The 12,874-nt window shown below is 41.7% G+C and overlaps 1 protein-coding gene across 1 annotated transcript; it reads left to right on the plus strand.

The window, feature by feature from the left end:
* Positions 1-10,092: 10,092 nt before the first annotated feature.
* On the plus strand, positions 10,093-12,666 carry LOC134219541 (cytochrome P450 4c21-like). The gene is made up of 5 exons (XM_062698287.1): positions 10,093-10,462; positions 10,514-10,766; positions 10,823-10,949; positions 11,031-11,613; positions 11,686-12,666. The coding sequence occupies exons 1-5, from the start codon at positions 10,111-10,113 to the stop codon at positions 11,841-11,843; spliced, it is 1,473 nt and encodes a 490-aa protein (XP_062554271.1). The 5' UTR covers positions 10,093-10,110; the 3' UTR covers positions 11,844-12,666.
* The last annotated feature ends 208 nt before the right edge of the window (positions 12,667-12,874 follow it).

Genomic DNA, 12,874 nt, shown 5'->3' on the forward strand with positions numbered 1-12,874 from the left:
CGACCACGTTCTATTCAACGGTAAATTCTTCTCCGACATCACGAACGTATGCACTTACCGCAGCGCGAATATTGAATTCGACAACTACCTCGTTGCAGTATGTCTGCGCTCAAAACTATCGATGGTGTCGGAGTCTTCCGCCGCGACTAAAGATTGGGCGGCTACAAGACGGTAGACTAGCCCAAGACTACGCGCAGCAGCTGGAAGTGGCACTCCCAACGGAAGAGCAGCTAGGCGCAGCATCTCTTGAAGATGGCTGGAGAGATATTCGATCCGCCATTGGAAGCTAGGCACGGTGGCTCCGGATCAGAGAAACGACTGGTATGACGGCGAATGTGAGCAGTTAGTTAAGGAGAAGAATGTAGCATGGGAGAGATTGCTGCAACACCGCACGAGGGTAAACGAGGCACCATAAAAACGGGCGCGGAACAGACAAAACTCGATTTTCGGAGGAAAAAGCGGCAGCAGGAGATCGAGACCGTGAAGGAACGGAGCAACTGTACCGCGCTAATAACGCACGAAAGTTCTATGAGAAGTTGAACCGTTCACGTGAGGGACACGTGTCACAGTCCAATATGCGTAAGGACATAAACGGGAGCCTTCTTACAAAAGAGCGTGAGATGATCCAAAGGTGGCGGCAGCACTACGAAGAGCACCTGAATGGCGATGTGGCAGACGAAAATGGCGGTGTGGTGATGATCCTGGGAGAACGCGCGCAGGACATAATTTTACCGGTGGTTACACGGTGGTGATGCATTGGCAAGAGCGCTGTACTGGGTCATTACCAAGATTTGGGAGAAGAAAGTTTTGCCGCAGGAGTGGATGGAAGATGTCGTATGTCCCATCTACAAAAAGGGCGAAAGGCTTAATTGTGGCAACTACCGCGCAATCACATTACAGAACGCCGTCTACAAGGTACTCTCCTAAATTTTATGCCATCGACTAGCACCAATTGCAAGGGAGTTCGTGGGGCAGTACCAGGCGGGTTTTATTGGCGAATGCTCCACCACGGACCAGGTGTTTGCCATTCGCCAAGTATTGGAAAAATGCCGCAAATACAACGTGCCCACCAATCATTTATTCATCGATTTAAAAGCCGCATATGATCGGGGTCAGCTATGAGAGCTCACACGAACACGGATTTTCGGATAAACTGACAAGGTTCATCAAGGCGACGATGGATCGGGTGATGTGCGTAGTTTGTGTTTCAAGGGCATTCTCGAGCTCCTTTGAAATGCGCGTCTGCTAATTCGTGTCTGCTATTCAACATCGTTTTGGAAGAGGTAATACGAAGAGCAGGGATTAACACGAGTGGTACAATTTTAAAATAAGTCCGTCCAGCTATTTGGCTTCGCCGACGACATAGATATTATGGCACGTAACTTTGAGAAGATGGAGGAAGCCTACATCAGACTGAAGAGGGAAGGTAAGCGGATCGAACTAGTCATCAACACGTCGAAGACGAAGTACATGATAGGAAGAGGTTCAAGAGAAGACAATGTAAGCCACCCACCGCGAGTTTGACGAGTGGTGACTGCCAAAAATGATACCAGCAGAGAAATTCGGAGACGCATAGTGGCTAGAAATCGTAAGTACTTTGGACTCCGCAAGATGGTCCGATCGAATAGAGTTCGCCGCCGTACCAAACTGACAATCTACAAAACGCTCATTAGACCGGTAGTCCTCTACGGACACGAGACCAAGACGGTGCTCGTGGGAGACCAATGTGCACTTGGAGTTTTCGAAAGGAAAGTGCTGCGTACCATCTATGGTGGGGTGCAGGTGGCGGACGGTACGTGGAGGAGGCGAATGAACCACGAGTTGCATGAGCTGCTGGGAGAATCATCCATCGTTCACACCGCGAAAATCGGACGACTGCGGTGGGCCGGGCACGTAGCCAGAATGTCGGACAATAACCCGGTGAAAATGGTTTTCGACAACGATCCGACGGGCACAAGAAGGCGTGGTGCGCAGCGGGCAAGGTGGATCGATCAGGTGGAAGATGACTTGCGGATCCTCCGTAGACTGCGTGGTTGGCGACGTGTAGCCATGGACCGAGTCGAATGGAGAAGACTCTTATATACCGCACAGGCCACTTCGGCCTTTGTCTGAATAAATAAATAAATAATGATATAGAAAAAGAAATTTCTTTTGAACACGATACCAACCTTTAAACACAATTGCACTACTAAGATCCACTTAAACAATATACCGAACGCAGCGCAGGCGAAAGAAAAGCAAAAAACTACTAAACCTCGAACAATTTCACTAAAGAATATCTTTTCGTAAAGGGACGACAATATGCTGCATACCTTAAAAGCGAATGTTAAATAGCTTACTGTTTAATATTGGTTTATTTACTTTTTGCGTTGCGCACAACTCGGCGCATGGGACCCGGCGCTTAACTGGTGAGCCAGTATGCTAATTTTAGAAAAGAATCGCAATAGTTTATAGTTTCCAATACATTGCAAAATGAGATTTGTATAAATTTGCTTAGCAAAATCATATTTAAAGCTTGGTGTATTAGAAAGCAATACGTTTTTGTGCAACGATACAATTGTTCATGAGTCCACTCTTTCAACTTAGCTTTAATTAATTTTTATCCACCCCTTCACTACACGAAGAGCACTATAACATACTACCATTTTCATATATTTTTAACGGCATAAATGGCTCTAGTGTAGCTTAAGTGAAGTCGATCGATCTTGTTCAGGTGGACGAACTGCGTTATCGAAACGTATAATGTATCTGTTACCAATGTTCGGTCATCAAAATTAACTGTCACATAACAATTTATTTAAAATCCTGATTGAAGATTGCCGTTACATAGCTATCGGCATTTGAATGTGGTACCGTTAATATATGGAACCGTTAGATAGAACTGGATTGATGAACGTTGTTTCAAGTTACTGAGCTCGAACGTTCTGGTGCACAAGATACCGTGATACCGTTCAATACCGAATTTTCAAAACTACTTATCTGCTTTTGTAAACAAAGGTTCAGACGTCGATTTGGCGATTCTGACCCACCAAACCCATCAACACGTAGGCGAAGGCTTCTGCTACTCGTTGATGGTGTTGGTTTGCGTGGGAGTACTATCAGAATCATCAAATCATCGTTTGAATCTTCGTTTACAAAAGCAGTGTAAGGTCATTTTGAAACTTTGGCATTGCGTTAATATTTATGTAGAACCGTTGGATGGAACTGGACTTATGAACGTTGTTTCACTTTACTGAGCTCGAACGGAATTGTACACAAGATACCAAATTGGTTTATGTATGAGGATTATTTTTATTATTTATTATTATTATTTTGATTGTAGACCATTTTGAACGATTTCGATACATGACTTCCAGATTGTAAAGTTGAGCGGTGACCTAAACCCTATAGTTGTGTACTCCTTATTAGACGAGTTAGTATTGTTACATTTAATTTCAGCACTTGATTGTAACTTTAGCATAAGCATTGTTACGATGTAATTCGTAGATTGGACACTAGTGATACTCATGTTTTACTATCAGAAATCAAGAAGGGGAGTGGTCCTTGATTCCAGTCTTAAACAAAAATAACAAAAGCATGAGGATTACTACTCCTGGCCTCGCCCATCTTCACCGTAACTAGGGAGAGGAAGGAAGTGTTGATGTAGTACTTACTTAACGAGAGGCCACCGACTTAGCGACACCCTCATAAGTACCACGGAGTTGGATAATGAGGAAGGTATTCGTTGGGTCAGGATTTGCCTGTAGCTGGCAATTTAACCGTGGTAGATCTTATCCCGTAACACACCACGTAAAGGTGTCTACCCAGCGTCACGGGTCCATTTCAGCACTTGATTGTAACTGCACAGATTCGTATTTCAACCTCAACCGTAAGGCCGTCTTCAGTGTCCCGTACTTTACTCGACTCGAGTCGGGTTCGAAATACGTATCTGTAAAGTTACAATCAAGTAGTAGACTTAGATGTGGGGAAATGGGATATTACTATGACACTAAAAAGCTCAACGTAATATTCTTCATCCTATAGTTTTTGTCACCCTTGATGACGATGTGCTTCACTATTATTTTTTCTCACATAAAACAATAAAAAATAATATGTTCAATTAAAAAATGAATGTTTAATAAGTTGATTCAAAAGTATAAGATCGATAATGTCGTCCCTGTTCGCGTGACTAACATCTTGGTTACTTCGTCCTGGCAGCCAAAGTACCGGTACTACAAGTGTCAAACCGATGTTGGTGATGAAACCAAACATGTACTACAACATGATACATAAATTATGGCCAATTGAAGCTTGTTGAAGCATATTTTGGCAAAATAATTTTAATGACTACAGCGCCACTAGCGTTCTAGTACTTATGCTTCTACTGTTTGATACTGGTTTAACTGATTCTCACATACACAGGTGTCGCTTTTTACGCAATTCCACTGCTCTTTGCTGAACATTTTTCGCGTTAGGTGTGATATTGGATAGTCAATTGACATTATCGTTGACAAGGCTAATCGCCAACTTGGATTCGTTCTAAAGATTGGAAGGGATTTCAAAGATCCGACTTGCTTGCGTGCTCTCTACTGTTCTATTGTCAGATCCATCCTGGAATTTGCATCAGTAGTGTGGTCCCCTTATGAGGCAATATGGATTGCAAGAATTGAAGCTATTCAACGAAGATTCGTAAGGGAAGCACTGAGAAACCTGCCATGGCGTGATCCATTAAACTGAGGATTTTCAAAACATTCTTTAACAAATCCGAGGAGTTTTTTGAATTTTTTCATTTCAATGTTTAATTTTTTTACCCCCCCCCCCTTGACCTTTCGGAAACCAGCAGGACGAAATGTTAATTAAATATTTGTAACGGGCTAATTCGCAACGAGGTTGACAGTGCGTTTTGCGGACTCGACAAGTTATACAATTATCAACGAGGAACACTAGCTATGGAGCAAATGACCCGATAAATTCTGTGTGCATAACATTCCGTGAAGCTTATCATCTACCGTCGTGCGGGGCTTCTTTTGACTCCGGGGGCTACTTTGTATTTTTGATTTTTTGAAAAAAATAAACGGACAAAATACCAATATTGAAACAGAAAGTTGCCATCCAACTATCAACAAGACACCCGATTGGTGATAATGATAATTTTAAAGTAATTTTCGTTGTAATTTTTGTTTAAAAATGTCCAAAGTAGCCCCTGATTTGTCAAAAGAAGCCCCGCACGACGGTATTTTATTTTAATACGGCAACTGAATCTTTTAAACAACGCTTGAGCATGTCACGATTATTTATTTAATTAATAATATTCAAATAATAATTTCATTAAGACCAAGATGTCAGATGAAAATAATAAATAAATATAATCAGAATCATTTTTACAAGTCAAATCTAGTTCAATGTGTGAGTTTGTTTTAGCGCTTCGGAAACGTCGTAAAGTAAGCCAACCCTCAGGGATATAATTTTCCACGAAATATGAAAGTCAAGAAGTTTCAAACCCGAACACGTTAGGAAGGTTACCAACTATCAATTTCTCGTGGTGTTAACGGTTATGCAAAGGATTCCTCGGTCTTTTGTAGCAATAATGAATGTCGAACTAATTTTCCTCTCCTAATCCTGAAGCGACTGCGAGGACGTGACATCGTTATTGGTCTTGAAAGGTCTCCAAAGCATGTGAGAATGGTTTTCTTATCCCAAGAAAGCTATTAAATTGGGGAGTTGTGCATATTTGTTGTTTCATTTTTACTTTCAATCATAGGCTTACTGTCTTTAGCAAATGTGTCTTTATTATCCCAGCATACTCAACAACCATGTAGGAGATCATAAAACACTTTGATCAGATAGAGCTTCGCTATACTATGCAAACTTTTCGTAAAGGAATTTTCTACAGCTTTATTGAAAACACAAACATTGTTTCTATTTTTTTGGTGAATGGGAAATTTCTAACTAACTTCTAGGAGGATACATAACTAAATTTCATAATATGCGTTTCTTAATGCCTAGAAAATTCTTAGAGGAAACTGAACCTTAATTAAAAGGTTTAAAAGTTATTCAATTTTGATCATGAAATCAAGTGTTTCGAACTCCAATACATTGGTCACATCCACTGAATGTAACATACCCTACCCACTCTTGCCTACAAGAGCTTTTACATGCCAGTTTTAGCAGAGAGCTAAGGCCATTTGAACCAAATGCGCCATTTTGCGCCGGAAGGAATTACTTAAGGTAAAAGTTAGTTAAAAAATAATAGAAAAACTTGAATAACTTTGTTAGTTTAAAAGGTGGAAACTCTCTATACTAATCAAAATGAGTGTTTTGTTTGCCCGATTAACTTTCCCAAGTAACAATTTCCATGCTTCTTGGATTTATCTAATTCTTATTGCGGACTTGTAACAGCAATCACGAAGCTGGTTGCTCAGTTTTATTGGCGCTCTTATTGCTATCAATAAACCTCCCATAAATCTGCTGAAAAATGCTTCAAACGTCAAATGCCTATTGACCATATGAACAGATCTATGGCAGAGTCTATTATATATAGAGTTACGCAAAGAGTGAAGCCAAATCTACCTATTGAACTGTCAAACCGTCTACCTATCGAGCAAAGTAAACAAATGATTGTTGGTAAGGCGGAAGTATTGTTATCGCCTGATGATTATTATGGCGAATTAAAACTCATGAATTGAAATGTATTAGATTTGTTCTAGAAACAGCTTCAAAAAACTTCAATACACCCCCCAATAAAGTTGCAACAAGAAACTCACGTGTTTGCACTCTGTAGGTGACTTTGGTTATCGAATTAAAAAGCTTTAGAAGTGATCACTCCCGTGAAGTCACTTGAAGGGTTGAACAAAAATGAAAGTTTTCAACATAATAACAAGAGCATCATTCAGAATAAGAGTAAGAAGATCCTCTTTGCGCAACTCTATATAATAGACTCTGATCTATGGTAGTGATGAAGAGCGTAATAGATCCAATGTTCAACGCTCGAATAAAGCTACAATTTTTAATCATAATGTGGTCAGATTCACGTTACAGATTTCACGTTAGAGTTGAAAATTCGTATTTTGGTTCGTTCACTAATCTGCCTGTTTTTCCAGTTATTTCTTAAACTCGCAAAGGCAGCCCTTGCTTTCTTGATCCGTGCGCCTATGTCGAACTTGGTACCGCCGTCTGATGCCATTTGGCTACCAAGATATTGGAAGCTTTCAACATTTTCCACTGGTTGCCCGGCTACTGTGAAACTGGAAGGAGTCACCGTGTCTACATCCAACGATTTGGTTTTGTTGACGTTGATGACTAAACCTGCCGAGGAAGAGCGCTCGGCAAGGTCGTTGAGCTTACTCTGCATATCAGAGCGCCGTTGCGCGAGGAGTGTAACGTCATCAGCCAATTCGAAGTCGTTTAGGTGCTCCATGGTTATAGGCTGCCATAACAGCCCGCGGTCGATTACGATGAGGAACAGTAACGGTGATAGAATACATCCTTGCCTCATACCAGCTACGACCCGGATAGGGTCGGACAGGACCCCAATGTGCAGCACTCTACACGAAAAGGCCTCGTACTGTGCTTCGATGAGGCCGATGATTTTCTCAGGAACTCCCTTGCGTCTCAAGGCGCCCCACATATTCTCGTGATTTAGACGGTCGAAAGCTTTTCGTATTAAATGAATACCAAGTAAAGGGACTCTTGGAGTTCGTTGACCTGCTCCAGAATAATGCGGAGCGTGACAATATGGTCCACACAGGATCTTCCGGCACGGGATCCGGCTTGCTGCCGCCGGAGAGTCGCATCGATCTTCTCCTGAATCCGGCTAGGATAATTTTGCAAAGAACTTTGAGAACGGTACATAGTAACATAATGACTCGCCAGTTATCGCATACAGTCAGGTCACCCTTTTTGGGCACCTTCACTAAGATACCTTGCATCCAGTCGACCGGGAAAGTTGCGGTATCCCAGATATTACGAAATAATTGATGCAGTAGTTGAGCGGATGTCATGGGGTCAGCTTTGAACATCTCGGCTGATATGCGGTCGACCCCTGGGGCTTTATTCGATTTCATGCTCATGTTTGAATCTCTAGCAGTGAAGGAGCTTCGGTATTGACGCGTGTTATACGTCAGATCCTAGGCGGATCATGCCGAGGTGGTGATGGCCTGGCTGGCACTTGAAAAAGTTGTTCGAAGTGCTCGAGCCAGCGTTTCAGCTGGTCAGTTGGGTCGGTCAATAACTGATCATTCGCGTCTTTCACAGGCATCGTTGCATTCATCTTCGCCCCGCTTATGCGTCGTGAGATATCGTAGAGGAGGCGAATGTCCCCGGTTGCGGCGTCTCTCTCTCCTTCGTCGGCCAGAGAGTCTGCCCACGCTCGCTTGTCCCGTCGACATGAGCGTTTTACTTCCTTCTCAAGAGCCGCGTATCGTTGACGGGCTAAGACTTTGGCTCCACTGGTTTTCGATCGCTCTATCGCGGCTTTGGCTTCTCTTCGCTCCTCTATCTTCCTCCAGGTCTCATCGGTGATCCATTCTTTTCTCTGGGTGCGTAGTTCACCCAGATTTTTCCCCCTGGTGGCGATGAAGGCATTCTTGATGGCGGTCCATTGGTCTTCCACGCTGCCACCTTCCGGAATATCTGCAGCACGCGTCTCCAGTTCTTCAACGAAGGACCGTTTCACCGTGGCATCTTTCAGTCGGCGTGTGTTGAATCGTCGTCCAACTCTTTCCTCCTGCCGACGAATCCGCGCAATGCGCAGGCGTATTTCGCCGACGAGGAGGTGATGATCAGACGCGATATCGGCACTACGTTTATTCCGTACATCAAGAAGGCTCCGTTTCCATTTTAGGCTGATGCAGATGTGGTCGATTTGATTTTCTGTAAAGCCGTCACGGGAGACCCACGTGACCTTGTGAACCGGTCGATGAGGGAAGAGCGATCCCCCGATCACCATGTCGTTATTACCACAAAATTCTGCGAACAGCTCTCCGTTTTCGCTCATTTATCCGTCCCATAATGCGCTCATGGTTCGAGTTGTCGGATCCGTGCATTGGTGGCAATATATTAATTTGCCACTGCCTTCAAGCGCAATTTCGGCAACAAAAAAATAATTCAAAGATTTTTAAAAATTAGGTTTTACGAAAAACAAATCAAAACAAGGTACGTTACATTTTTAATTGAAGAATCCTCCACGTTATTCTGATTTCAACCATTTTTGGGTAAAAAGTCACTCAGTCTTGTAAACCACACAACAACACACAATTACCCAATTTTGGATAAACATGCTTTAGTTTATGTTGGTTTATTAGTTGGACTAGGAAAAATTGACCCAGATCTCCAACACCTAGAATTTTGTTTATTTGTTAGAAATTGGAAGTAAAATACAATTTCCTGACCTCATTTTGTCCATCGAACGCAGTAGGAATGACTCCCACCAAGTGTTTCACTATTCTTACCTTACTTTTGCTGCATTCAACGAAAAAAGATGGAGCTTAGTCGATTGGTATACGATACTATGGGTCTCCATGCCTACTATCACAAAATCGTCTCTAGAGTTAACATATAGTTATTTTATTATAACTATTGTCTTTATTGAAGAGGCTTTCAGCTCTTGGCTAGCTTACCTCTGAGTTAACATATAGCTTTATCGTTACACCTTGGTGTACGAGAAAGGCAAAAATTATGATGTTTTTATACGAAAGAAGTAACCAAATTTAAAATTGGCAGTAAAATTAAATTGAATCGTCATTTTAAGTTAATCGAGCAGAAACTTGATTTTTACTGAATAAATTCGGCTGTTGTAATTTTCTCCTGGGCTTTCTTAATTGGCCTTTTGGTTCGACCTTAATTTCTCAAGTCGCAGTTGTGCCTGAGAAGTTTCACTATTCCATGAGTAACATCATCACCATCCATTAGCATTCAATCTGTGATCTTCAGCCGCAGCTACCGTTAATACAGTAATACAGTTACCCTCTGGCTTTATTGATGCCTCCGTGGCATCAATCGTCATGACACGTGCCAGGCGCGCTCCTTGACGCCCGTCGCCAATAAAACATAATTAAAGCGTATAAATTGCGCTCCTTCACTAAGCTCAGTCGCAGTGGAACGACTAATCAAGAAACTAGTTACGATCACAGAATGTGGTTATCCAGCGTGCTACTAGTTGTTGCTTTTGTTATTGTAGCAATACGATGGTTTCACAAATGGAGAAGTAACTTCGCTCGACACATCCCGTGGGTTAGACCATACTGGCCCTTGTTGGGTAATGGGTCGCTATTCATCGGTAAGGATGATGTTCAACGGTTTTGCAATATGCAGAAAATGTTTGACGGAAAGGAGAAATTGTTTCGGTTTTATTTGGGTCCCAAAACGGTGTTCGGCACCAATGATCCCAGTACGGCGCAACAAATTTTGAGTGACCCTGACTGCATGGATAAGCCATACGTTTACGACTATTTCCTGGCAGATTGTGGAGTATTTGCGGCTAAGAGTTAGTATTTTACATTAAATTTGAGCAAGTGATTGATTATCTCTGTTCTAGCTACCATATGGAGAAGTCAGCGAAAGGCGTTAAATCCTACTTCTAATGTAAAAGTGCTTCAAGAATACATCCCCACATTTTGCAGGATCAATAAGGCTATGGTCGAAAGACTCAAACTTATTCCAGATGGTAAGACAATCAATTTTATGGATTATGCCTCTCGTTTGGCTGTAGAGTTGATTTGTGCGTCTACGCTTGATTTCGATATAAACCAGTTCGACGATCCAGACGGATTTGCCCATAATATGGAAAGGTAATGTTGGAGAAATGATTGAAATAAGGTTGAAATTTTATAAACAAATTGTTTAGAGTGTTCTATGTAGCTTCTAGGAGAATGCTCAACGTACATCTGCAGCTGGACACAATTTATCAGTGGACAAAGGATTATCGCGAGGAACGAGCTCTTCGTAACAAGATGGAATGTTACGCAATGAAGGTTATAAATCACTGCCTATTACTATTGCTGTACATGTGAATATCAGTTTTAAAAATAAATTAATAAATGAATTTATTTCAGATATACGAGAGTGCAGAGAAACGATTTTCACCATGTGACGAAGATGACGAAAGTGATGCTAGTGAAAAACCTCGTATCTTGGTACATCAACTGTTCAACAACAAGCGAAGAAAATTCGAAAAGTTGGAAATCCTTCACAATATCTATACAATCATCGCCGCGGGAACTGATACAACGGCCAATGCAGTTTCCTTCACATGCCTCCAGCTGGCCATGCATCCCGAACATCAGGAAAGATTGCACAAAGAAATCATTGAGATGTTTCCTGATTCGGACCCGTTGATTACCATGGAACGCCTTGCGAGCCTCCCGTACTTAGATATGGTACTGAAAGAGTGTTTACGGCTGTATCCTGCCGCGTGGATAGTAATGCGGGAAAACTCTGCCGATGTGATCATCGATGATTTTGTTTTTCCGAAGGGTTGTAAATTTGCAGTCAATATCTTTAGCATGCACAGGCGAGTGGATGTTTGGGGACCAGATGCGAATCTTTTCAACCCGGAGAGATTTAGTGAGGATCGAGCTGAAAAAAGGCATCGTTATGCTTTTCTACCGTTCAGTGGAGGACGTCGGGATTGTTTAGGTGGGTGAATACAAATCGACCAAAACTAATTATGGGAAATTGAAAACTAGTTTCGCTTATTCCGTCTTGTAGGCGCTCGTTACGCAATGCTTAGCATGCGAATTATGATGGTGTATTTGGTGAAAAACTTCCGGTTTATTACGAGCATGCGCGAAGAGAACATACGTTTCCGGTTCGACGCACTTTTGAGGATACAAGGCGGACATCAGCTTCAACTAATAAGGCGATGACATAATAATAATTGCGCCTAGACAGCGTTGGATAGACATGAGAAACATACATGATATTTAACTTCAAAGTAATATATGGAAAAAAAATCGAAAAAAAAGCTTTTTAGAACCGCCCTAGAAGATAGAAATTTTTGCTGTTTGATCAAGTTCATAATCGTATTGGATATATAATTATAGCCTATTCAGATTACGCCATTTATGGTAATAAATATCACGATAAAGAGTAACTTGTACCAATATCCATATATTCAATTTGCTTTCTCATATTCAACACGATAATTATTATAATAAATGGCGTAATCTGAATGGGCTATAAGGGTTTAATCTATTGTGCATGACAAAATAATTCATATATCAGCTAGATTCTACACCTAGATCAGTCGTAGTGCGACAGTTAATCCGGAAGGTGCAATTTCTTTGGAATGTTGTTCACAATTTTAGCTATCGGTGCAGTTCTGTGCCTCGCTAGTGTTTGGTCCCTGGTTCAGAAGAGGAGAGGTTTGGCGGAAAACATTTCGGTGGCTGAACCATGGTACCCGCTAGTTGGAAATGGTCTGCTGTTTGTCGGAAAGGACGATACTGTTAAATTTTACAATTTGAAGAACATGTTCGACAGAAGCGATAAACTGTTTCGGTTTTATTTTGGACAGAGAATGTTGTTCGGCACAAGTGACCTTGACATGGCCCAGCAAATCCTAACCAACCCCAAATGCATGGATAATGGTCCGTTTACATATGAGCTAGTTCTAATAAGTTAGTCTAATAAGCACTTGTATAACGCAAAACTAAGAAAATTAAAAATTGCCCAATTGTGGACCCCCTAGTAGCGGAATTTTGCTCTTCCTGACTTAAGAAGTAGACATTTTCAACATATTGATTACGTGTAATATCTAATAACAAGTTCTTCATCACCCCTTCACGATACATACATAAAACACTCAAATACACGACGTTATTCGTTGGAATTAACATTTCAAAGTCTTACTGAATTTGTTCTATAGTAGACCCCCTGGAGGTCCATAATAGGAAAT

Source organism: Armigeres subalbatus, chromosome 3, assembly GCF_024139115.2.
Source record: "Armigeres subalbatus isolate Guangzhou_Male chromosome 3, GZ_Asu_2, whole genome shotgun sequence".
NCBI lineage: Eukaryota > Metazoa > Arthropoda > Insecta > Diptera > Culicidae > Armigeres > Armigeres subalbatus.